The sequence below is a fragment of the Apus apus genome, chromosome 9, assembly GCF_020740795.1.
Source record: "Apus apus isolate bApuApu2 chromosome 9, bApuApu2.pri.cur, whole genome shotgun sequence".
Lineage (NCBI taxonomy): Eukaryota > Metazoa > Chordata > Aves > Apodiformes > Apodidae > Apus > Apus apus.
This window is the reverse complement of record NC_067290.1, coordinates 11,105,633-11,117,671: the sequence shown is the minus strand read 5'-3', so window position 1 is coordinate 11,117,671 and position 12,039 is coordinate 11,105,633. Positions and strand designations below refer to the sequence as shown.

The window sequence follows — 12,039 nt, the reverse complement described above, 5'->3', positions numbered from 1 at the left end:
AAAACTGAGATGAGCTCATCCTCATTTCCACTGTCATCACATAAATCATGATAAATCAGCCTCTGCTAACCAGCAGCACAATACTAAGAGGAGAGGTGTTGTTCATTAAAAATTCAGTGCTTTAGCACATTTTTGTATGCTATGCCATATTTTACCCATCATATTTGAAGAATCCTTTTACTACAATATAACTACACTCACATTATTTACATAGTGTTGACAGTGGTAACATGATACATGTTTTTATTATCTCCTTGTTTATTAAAGTAGTGTTTGGCCATAAATGTAATGCATTCGCCATAAATGGCCAATGAAGGATGGGAGCCCATTATGCCTGGCACTGCATTAATTAAGAGTACTGATCAGTCTTGCCAGGCTCATATTCTAACTAGGTAAGCTACACAGAGTTCAGGGAGAGCAGAAACACCACGAGAAGGTGGTGACATTCTCTTGGATTTAAAATACAGTGTGAGTGTGTTTCCTTCCCCAAAGACAGAAACTCTTTGGTTCATTTCAAGGGACAGACCTCTCTGACAATTCTTACAGGTGTTATCATCTCAGAGAAAAGAGTAAATCCTACTTATTCCCTTGCAGGCAGAAATGCTGCCCCATGAGCTCACACCTTAGAAAGCATGAGAGAATACACATTAGCACTAATGAATGCTCTCAGACATGAAGGAGTGAAACTTCAAGCACACCTTGCACCTTACTAGACAGTAGAGGATCTAATCAGAGGAAACAAAGCAATAGGAACTTAGAATTATTTTTTCACAGTACACAGAGAAGTACTTGTTTTGCTGGAGGCATGTGGAGGAATGAGGAAACACAGAAAGGAGGCAGCCGTGGATTCACTTCATAGCACCTAAGGAGTAATGGGAAGACAGAGGAAGCTAACTAAACCTTTCCCTTCTGCCACTAAGAAAGATGTTCCTGTTTAATTGCTTCTGATTCAGTTCCCCACAGACTGTATAAGAACCTTCCCTTTTAATAGAAAACATCACCTTATACATTTCTGAGCACACTTTATATTTTTATACAATAATCTAGTAATTTATTTTAAATTATCCAAACCTTTGAATGTCTTTGGTTCTCCACTTTCAAAGATCCGAGTTTACAGTAAGTTCAGCATTATCCCACTGGGGAGACCCTCAGCTCATAATTCCTACCATTGAATTGCATGTCGGAGGTCTCCAGTATGCAAGATTTGCCACTGGAAAAATGAAAAAAACCTGACCCATCACATTTTGAGGTCTAAAATGCAGAAACATCTGCTAGAATCATATTCATTTGGCTGAGGTTAGGAACAGGGGAGCCTGCAGTTGATCAGCACTGCCCTAGGTGTCACAGAGGCCAATGAGAATTATACTAAGAGGGTTTCAGTAGACAAGGGTGTAATTCAGTCAGGTTTAAAAAAATCCAAGAAACAGAAGCCTAACTTTTCTTTTTTTTACTTTCAGCCTCCTACTCCTTCCTTTCTGTCTTTTAAGCCACTTGTTCTTTTCAGTATATTATCAGAAGTGGAGACCTTCACATTCCTGTGCTAGCTGAACTTCAAAACAAATGCCATGCTATTTCATCATTTTTATCATTAATAAAGTTTTTGGTTAATAAAAGTAATTTTAAGGTAGTTTTAAAACGAACCATATATAGCTTTGTCAAGAACAGTAATTATTGAGTATAACATTTAATAGTATTTTTCTTCCAGTTAAATGATTTTGTTACTTTTATTTTCCTATATCTTTAGAAAAAAAAAAAGGTAGTTGTGAAATAAAAGCCAGACAAAAATTGTTTTATACTTAGTAAATAGCACACGAACTTTTTCTTCTTTAGATAAAAAGTTATGATTGCTTAGTAAGCTAAGCTTAAGTTAACTTTACTAACTACACTTCACTAATTATGCTTACTTAGAAACAGAATGGGAACTTCAAACTTTACTTTTGCTTTGGAAGAATCCAGACCTGGATTTTCATTCTTCCAGTTTGTACAGCCCTCTTCCTTTCACCACTGTCCATATTTCACTGAATACTAACACATAGTCTCTTCTCATCTTTATATACTATCCTTAACACTATCTTCTTCTGAATACTGCTCCATCTCACATGAATTTAGAATGTTCTGAATCAAGGTACATCATGGATTAAACTGGTGTATTTTAAAACCCTATACATTTCTAAATTAAAAACAAACAAACAAAACAAACAAAAAAAAAACCCACCACAAAACAGAAAAGCATTGCAAAGAGGTTTATTTACTGGAAAAACAAGGAAACAAAGAAAAGAAGCAAATGTAATGATTTTGAATTGTAACTGTTTGTTCTAATTTTCATTTGCATTACAGGACTAGAATTCTCTACACCTCAAAGTCCTTCAGGCAGCTTCAGACACCTGTAAACCTGAAGCACTGTTAATCCTATATGTCTTCTAAGTGGTTCAATCACTAGAGAATGTCATGTAACTGTCGTATCTCCCTCTTACAACCTGCACTTTAAAACAATCATTTTGTCACTTGTATCATCTTGTAAATCCACTTTTACTCTATGGGCAACTAAAGATGTAAAAGGCTATTCAAAGTGTGGCCTTTCATCTTTCTGGAGTGCATTAGTTGAATTAATATAGGTGGTTCTAAAAAAATTTTTTAACATTATCTGATCATTAACTGTGTGTGTTTCAGTGTGAGTACTGTGGGAGGAAAAAGCTAATTATTTCAGAGAGAAAAATTTTAGGAACACAGTTAAAAAATAACAGCCAAAGAGCATTAAAGAAAGAGCCATTTATGGACTTCTTGTCCATTAATTTGCCTAGCCCCTTTCTGAGCCACCTGATGCCACCATACCCTCTGTGGAAGCAAGTTCCAGAAGGTCACCCACCAACCACTCCACAAAGCACTTCTCTCTTTCAAACTGATCACTGATTAACTTCAGCAAGTGCCTGATATTCCTCATGCTGGGGGATCTGGCAAACAACAGTTCTGTTTTTGGTTTATGCCTTCCTTTGAGATTCTACAAACTTCAAACATATCCCTCCCCTGCCTTCCCCTCCCCAGTGTGAAAAGTCTTTAAGTCTCTCCCTCATAAAGCAGCTGCAGGATCCCCTTGATCTCTCTACCATTCAGGTTCTGGGGAAAGCACTCAAGGAATAAAACCCCTAAGAAGCATTGTGGAATTTCCAACATAAAATGTTTGCTGGAGCATCAACTGTTACTTTTCTACTGAGGCAAGGTACTTGAACGGGCAAAGAATAATGACAACAACAACAGAGAGAAAAGTACACTACTAGGATACAAAGTGGCAGCTACCATCAAAGTGTGGTTCCGTCTCGCAAACACATCAGACTGTAGGGATCATAGGAACCGGGAAGACCATTTTTACACCTAGAGAATCAGAAGCTTACGTTCCTATGGTTTCTAGAGAACAATACTCATGGAAACACATGACAATTAAGCCAAAAGATTTATGAGATTAAGAAAATAAGCTAGTCAAAATCCAGACCCATTTTTTAATCCAAGAAGTATGCTTATTTATTATAACCATAATATTTGTTGTCTAGAATGTTGGAATATATTTGAACTCTTCCAGTTCACCTTCAGACAATGCTTCTGTGACATAAGAATCACTACTGCCATTCCATAACAGAGGAAGACATTACCTTCCTGGGAGGCAAACACTTTGAAAAGTTTGATACTGCACTCTCCCACTGCCTAAAGGGGAAAGGAAACACGGGAGAGGATATAAAAGCTGGCAAAACACAGCCTCTCATATCACATTTTAGAGAAATCCTACACTGGTCTTACTAACCTTCAACAGCAGGTGACAATCTATTTTGAAAGTAAATCATTACCTTAACAAAAACAAACTGAAGAAAAGAAACAAAACACTTTCTTCCCATGCTAAACTTTTGAATACCATGAATTCTATAAAATAAAATCAAAGTATACTATAAATTGATCTGCACATGTAAGACTCAAGTGAACAGGAACTGGGTGACACTCATATGTCTTTAAATAAGAGAAGTGCTTCCCCAAGTAAACAGTTCACTCATTCTGTTCTCACAGGGAGAAACATTTTATTGCTTTGTGGCCCTTCGTTGTTTACAAACGAAAAACATCTCTTCATTTTAGTCAAGAAAGCTTCTGTTTCAGAGAACAAAGCCTTCATTTGGGTTTCTCTAATCTTTATGGTGTTTGCAAGTTGGTGTCAAAAATGTTAGTCAAGGCATGCTGTGTTACAGGTCTGTGGGGCAAAAGCAGTCACAAGAGACTTTCCACCCAAGTTAGAAGGAGACCACATTACCATTCTAACTACTTCCTATGGAAGTCACAGTTGTATCAACATCCTGCTGTTTTGTTTGTATTTAACTTGGGATATGACTCTCTACACTCTCAGCATGAATCCTACAATTAAATAGAAGCAGTCCACAGGTTACTAAAAAACAGTCTAGTGTTCTACATTTGAAATGGTACAATTTTTGAGACAATCAACTTGCTATCCATTCACTGAACATGTTTATGGAATACATTACCACAGCTGAAACAAGTCAAAATAGTCCCTCTAATACAATTACAAAAAATAGTAAACTACTTTCCAAAAATTATGTATTTCTTCCCACTTTATGCACTGCTCTGTTACCATACCTATTAAGTAAAGACATGTTAAAGAATTCATGTCAGAATGTTAAGATATCTTACTCAAAATAAAGGCCATATTAGAGCTGTCAGAGTAGAAAAAAAAAAATAAATTAATTAACCTGCTTTCATAAAAATGCTATATTTATAGTCTAAGACTTTTGACCCTGATGTACTTGCTCAAACTTAATTCAAGAGTATCCTTTAATGTCATGCAGCCAGTAGTACCTATTTCGTCCTCAACTATCCCCAAGGTAGCTGCTGGTTCTTTTTAGAAAATAACAATTTTAAAAGGAGCATAAGCCAAGCATCTTTGCCCTCAGTTTCCAGGGTAGGCAAGACAAACAGCTACCCACCTTCTTGCTTTCCTTTCTGAAAAGCAGGGAGCACCGTCTAACTGTAACACAGAAAGCAGACAGTGTCCATAGGGAAGCTATCATTTAAAGAGTTTTCAAGAGTGAATTCCAAGTAATTTCAAAGAGGAGTTCCAACCTTAAATCACCCTCCCAATTTCTCCTACCTTGCTATTACACTTTCCTCATCCTTGCTGCTGTATGGAAGAACCAAAAAAAGGAAATTAACTTCATGACTACATCCAAGTAGAGTCCCTACAATTTCATCAGGGATTTTCCTGTCAAGAGTGTCATGCTTCTGGCCTGTGTATGCACTGAACAGGTGAATTGCATACACAATTACTCTGAAATGTTCCAGATGCACTGGATTTACTACTCACACAGAGATTTCAAAAGCACTTTTGACCATAGCTGTACCCACAGCAATGAGGAAGAAACCACTATCCTGTGGGTGACAGAACCTCCTAGGGTGGAGTAATTGGGACATAAATAAAGGAAAACATGTTGAGCTCCTCTCCCTTTCCCTCCCCAGGTGCCAGTTAGTGATGGTGATAGATTGAAATAGTAATAGGAGAATGTAAGACAGGGACATGAGCTGATTTGTCCAGGTGCTGGAAACATGTCTAGATCCTCTGGACATCCAACAGCCCTTGTCAGAGCTGCAGCTCCTGCTGAGCTGCTACACAGATGTGAAATCCCCAACTTGTACTCCAGTAAAATTTATAGATGGAAAAAAAGGGTATGTCTGCAGAAAACCAGATGAATTGTAAACTTCCTTATATTTCTGCCACTAGTACTTCATAAAGCATTTTGACGTCCCTACAAACTCTGACTGTGACTCTCTAGTTTTACATCTTACAGAGTTATCCCCTTAGGCTGTGATTCCTGACTTTCGCAATCCCTTCAAAGACCCTCTTCATCCCTTCAATAAACTCAGAAGTCCACTTGAAGCCATTTGTGTACTTGTCCATGCTTGAAATTCCTGCACGAAAGGAAAGGATGGGACCAGGTGACAGACAAACGGACAAGACCGATTCTCTTGCCTGCAACAACACAAGCTTCCTGCCTACTCTGTGAAGGGGCTTATTCCGTTTGCTGAACTAAGCAGATCCAGACCATAGTCTTGTACCCGAGACTGGCATCTAGTGGCAAATATAAGTGTCCTCTCCTTGTTTGGCAGAGCAGCTGAACCATTTACCCAGCAGGTAACAGTGCAGAATGTATTCAGCACTTCTGCAAAGACTGGCAGCTGGTGGGACTGAAGGCTTGCTGGAAAAAACATTTTATCCCCTTCTTCCCACAAATATTTCATCCTTGACTATACACAGGTGCTGGTAAATGAATAAAGTAAACATACTGAAAAAACAAAGATAAGCAATATTCATTTATTATTTTCAGTGAAAAAAAATGGTGGACATTCTTAAACAAAGGAAGGGATGTTTAATTTTATACTGTCACTGTAAGAAAATTTACTGCAAAATCTAATTTAAAAGTAATTTTTTTCTTGACAGCACAGCAATGTTCTCTTTTGGTTGTTGAATGAAAGAACTAGTAGCTGATTATTTTATTAGGAGATCTTTAATGCCTCATTACTGAAGTAATCTGATTTATTCTACATAAGGGAAAATGTATATATTCTTCTGGAAACTTGTAGTGAATTTCAGGACTTCCAACAAAACTGATTTAGCAATACCCCTAGGTGATGGCATGAACTCTATCAAAGGTAAGGAAATTGCCTTTCAAGCTCTTGGCAAGAATTTCATTCAGGATACTCTGAAAGCTTCAGAGCACTGAGTGTACTGAGTTGACTGCTAGAGGAAAAAGTAATTAACAGCTGGATCTTGAAAAATTAAGAATTCACAGATCTTCAAGTGAAATAATGAAAGTTCAGCCTTCTGCGGATTAATTCCATGGCCACTCACTCCTAAGTGCAGCATTTGTCACATTGCAATGAGGTCACTGAAAGATCATCAAATTAATGCAAAAACCACAGTAAAATAATTTTTGTTTTTAATCTTGTATTTTAAAATATTTCAAAGTAAAGATAATTAAAGAGCTTTCTAAGCAGGAAAATCCCAAATTTTGATAACAAAGTTTCAGGGGTCAGAAAGTTGGCGATTTTTGTTCTGTTTTTAACTTCAGTGGTTACAGCTTAAAGATTACAGGCACATAATTCAGAAGTTGAGCTAACAAAAAAGGTGATAATAGCTGTCATATATTTTCCCTCACATGCCATTAGACTTCCTTGTATGACTATTGGCCCTCCAAAACAAACTTTATATTTTTTAAAGGGAAAATAATTCTCACCATTTCTAAAAAGATAATCTATCCCTTAGAGTAAAATCCACTTTCCATAAGGACAGGTATTCATTTCACACACACACACACAGAGCAATTTTAGTATTAGAGAAATACTCATTTATCTCTCTACACAGCTATCTCATTTTGCTGCAAGCAGGTTTATGAGCTTTGGAAGGAACCACCATAAAGGAAAGGACATCTGTACAAAAGCATTGTGGATGCCTTGTGGTCATGAAAGTATGTTCCACAAATATGGCATTTCTGAAGCATCTGAAAAAACCTCCACTGCATCGCAGCACAGAAACTTCTATCCTCAATCCCTTCAGGTTACAAAATGAATAAGCTTTTCTAGGTGAGCCTTATGAAGTTCTCAGTGGGCTGTGCTGCTTCTTGCAGACTCTCAGAAAACAAAAACAGTGTCTGGAAAAAGTGGTCTTGATATACATTTCTAACTACCAATTTTTAAGTTCAGGCCGACTGAAACATATTCGTTGATGATAAAATTTTTAAAAAAACATTAATATGCCTTTTGTCACACTATGCAATAAAGATTCTTTTTTTAAACCATAGCTTATTAAAAGTGCACTAATTATCTTTTTTTATGCTTAGAGACAGAAAAAGCACAAAGCATTAAGACAATTAGGCAAAATGATGGATTTGAACACATGCTGCATTTCACTGTTAACATGTATGCATAACTTCCATTAACGTCAGGATGAGTTATGTGTGCACTGCTAAAATAATACAACCATAACAAAAATATTTCCTCCAGAACTAATACAGTAATATTTTTAATAGACATTTGGAAAAAAGATTCACGTATTTAGAAAGTAACATGCAAATCCTTCTCCAAACTTAATACTTTGGTATTCTCTAAAATAAATCTTATTTTTTCATACTTAGGCAGCATGTTAAGAATAATATGATGTTTACCTCCTTCCATCAAACTACTTTTCATTTAATGGGCACTTACCAAGCTTCCAGTTCAAAAAGACCAGCCAGATAATAAAAAAGATTAAGCTGCAATTCTTTTTTTATTCTGAATTTCCTTAAATACCTGAATGTATATTGCAACATTCAATGACAACTGAAGAAGTTATCTAAAAATGACAATGGATTGTTGCCAATTAAGATGGATAAATCCATCCCGTAAATTAAGATGGATCTTGGCAATGTCAGCCAGATGGGCTTAGCATGCAGAGTTATGATTGGAACTTGAACATAATGTAAGCATCGGAAGTCATAATGAATACTCTTAAAGATACAGTTCATGCCTATTTAACTGGAAATTAGCAGCCAAAAACTGTAATAATTCAATACTAAATTTTAAGAATTACAAATAGAAGTTATGGTCAATACTTCCAATTAATAAATTATCTTTAAATAGTAGAGAGAAGACACACCACTTAAATACAGTACTACAACAGAGAACTATCATTATTCTGTCAGTGGATGTCTGGGTCTTAGCTAGTTCAACAACCTGTTTTTGAGAATACTTTATCAAATAAAAAAGGGTAATGTATTTTGTTTTGTTCATTAACCCTATTTCCTATCCAGCAAAACCATCCTGACATCTGAAAGCCTTATTAATTTCTTTCATTCTCACAAGCAATAGAAGTTCTATCTGATTCCATCTCCAATATAAACTCAGCCTTGTAACATAATTCAGAGAACTAAAGGTAGGATAGAATTTTAAAAGGTAAAAAAAATACAAGGGGTTTTTAAATCAAACTAAGTTCTAATTCTAATTTTTTAGCTGAATCATAGATTTCCAGGGGAGTGATTTGTACATGAGTTAGAGTATTAAACTCCAATAGGTAATGCAGTTAGCCGGGAAAGCTACCTAAGGATCAGCGAACCTGATCAGGATCAGGATTAGGGACGGCCTAAGTATGAAGAAAGATGTATTATAATTGATTGTATTTTATTATTACAGGCTACAAGGGTTTTGTTATTGACTTCGTATTTCAAATTAATTTTAGGTTGGTTCAGGATTAAAATGAAAATTGTATATGATCAAATGTTTATCTTGAAGACAGAAAAAATTTAGTGGCAGAAAAACTTTACGGGCTTACACAGCTAACAAAGCAGCATTAAGAAATCAAAGGCCAAATACAAGAAAACTAAAGAAGTTTTTTACAAAATAAACCATACTAATGACTACTCAAATAAAAAAACCCCCACATTTAACAAGAAATTTTTAATCATTTACTTCTTAGATGCTAATTTAAAATTTTCTTCTAATTTTACTTTTATAATGTATACCGTATAAACACACTACAAGTTCTTATTTTAAATTTCAAACCGTTCCTCAATTGGACCTTTGATACTGGAACTTTCACCACTATTACCATTCACTCAGTCCTTTAACCATAAAACAGAACAGCTTTTATCAAAAGAAAATTCAAACTTCACCCATTTTTTCCAGCCTCACTTTCCAGTCTGAAGATATATGCCCTACACAGTTCTTCTGCAAGGTTTTGTGTGCTCAAGCAAAAAATCCAGAACAGAAATAAATATACTGCTTTTTTCCCCCCTATGTTTCTCAAAAACTGACAACTATAAGAAAAAATAATCCTAATATTAGGATGAAAATCAAGCATGTACTTGAAGAAACAGACCAAAGCACTCACATAGAATAGATGACTGCATAAAATATACTGGCATTGAGCATCTGAGTTATCACAGGTAAATTAAAATGTACACAGAAAATAAAATCAGAAAATGTATTGATGTAGAATATAATATCACATACTACTCTTAATTCATACATGTTCCCATTTTTCTATACAGATATAGACCACATTAAAGTCAAAAGCAGTTATTTTTATTTCACTGCAACATTCATGCTTACCTTACAGCATTTCTGCACCTATATTACATGGCAGCCATTCTTAAAACCTATAAAACTCTAGTAAACATACACCAGTATCTCTACTTTGTCTTATTTACAACAGTATTAATTAAACCATTTTATCTGATTATTCACCTTCCTTTAAAATGTAAGGATATCTACAACTACTGTGCTGAAGTTACATATGGCTCAAGTGTTTGGTGTTTTTCCTCTCCCTCAATAAAACAGTTTTGAAATAACTGTGAATTTTCTTTGTTGAATGCTAACTACACACTTACCCTCCATTTCTCATGCCATCTATACCATGTTGATATTTTATTTGCATGTAACAAAGGACAGCTTTCAAAAATTCTCAAATCAAATGTTGAGTACTTCTAAAACTAAGAATTTTGCATTTCCATATTTTAAAAAGAACTTGGCAGTCTTGCAATTATTCAAAGTCTTTAGATTCAGACTTCAATATATTCATAGAAAAAAACATTTACAGGAAAAAAACAATGAACCCTCTCTTATAGCAAGAAAGAAGTAATTTTAATTTTTCTAGAACTTAAGAGAAATCAGTGTACTTACTTCATTTCTAGAATTTCTTCAAGTTGTTTTCTTCGCTCTATTCTCAGGTTAGCCAGATGTGCTTCTTTTTCAGCCAAGGACTGCTGTGTTGAGGCAAGACGGGCTTTGGTAGAATCTAATTCTTGTCTAGTCTTTTCCAGTGCATTCATCAGCTCTTCTACCTAAGAGAGAGAACTTTTTAAGCTCCATATTCTTTATAATAAGTATTAAATCTACATACAGAAAATTAACCCCATATAAAAGGAATTATTTTAAGTAGATTGCTGTTCAAACCTATTCCTATTTTAACTGTTCTTAAAACTAACAAAAGTACTATCGAAATTCTAAAAGAATCCACTGAGTAATAAGCAACATTTATAATAAACAGAACTGAAACAGATCTCCAGAAACCTACTTAACCTGGGCCACTGTCACATACAGACAAATTTATAAGTATTTTCTGCACCATTTATATTATTTAAATTCGAGGTGGTGGTGTTAGTGGTGACTCAACACAACAGCAATCTCAGATATATCTGTACATTTGAATAAAAAATCTGGTCATGACAAACCAAGTATTTTTCATCCAAAAATGCACACCCTTCTGTGCAGAACAGGTTGCCCAGGGAAGCTGTAGACTCTCCATTCTTTGGGTATTTCCAGATCTTGACTTAATGAAGCCTGAAGACCGTGATTCAGTTTCGACATTATCCCTGCTTTGAGCAGGGATTCCGGCTGCGTTGCCTCTAGTGGTTCCTTCTAACCCGAGTTACCCTAAAACTCTGAACTTTAAATGTCTGTAACTGCCCTAACAACAACTGAGTTATTTTCCTCACGACAACTGTGAGAATCTCTGAAACATGAAAAGTAAGAAAGTTAGGATGATCCCACACTTTCCTTAGCATTGCTAAATGTCAACTGGATGCAGGATAAATTGATTATTGCAGGAATTCATAAAATCTTCCTATTTTCAGAAAAACAAACCAGAAGTATACAATATAGTCCACCACATTTAAAGAACATGGTAGTCTGGCAGCAGAAAATTTATTTGTGCGGTGACTCATTATTTTCACAAAACCAGAGGGTCACAAATAGTCTCTGGTAACCAGTACAGCAGTATAATTTCCCCCTATTCAAATGATACAATTTACATTAAAATCTGCAAGTGAACAACAGATTTAATTTGTTTTTACAAGATGTAATTATTAAAATAATGAAAGTCCTATTTCCTGTATTTTCTTTCTCACCTCCTTTGTCCAAATACTAACATTATATAGATTAGAAAATGCTTCAGGACGAACATCTAAATAAAATTAAGCAGGAGAGAGGATATATTCCAGTTATTCATGTTATGCAACTCAT

General features: G+C 35.4%; 1 protein-coding gene across 4 annotated transcripts in view; it reads right to left on the bottom strand.

Annotated features, from left to right (window-relative positions):
- ERC2 (ELKS/RAB6-interacting/CAST family member 2) overlaps positions 1-12,039 on the bottom strand; it is a 445,445-nt gene that overhangs the window by 200,316 nt on the left and 233,090 nt on the right. For all 4 annotated transcript variants that reach the window (XM_051627871.1, XM_051627872.1, XM_051627873.1 and 1 more), the window contains one exon: positions 10,699-10,859. In XM_051627871.1, the coding sequence (XP_051483831.1) occupies positions 10,699-10,859 (161 nt within the window). The remainder of the gene's footprint in view (positions 1-10,698; positions 10,860-12,039) is intronic.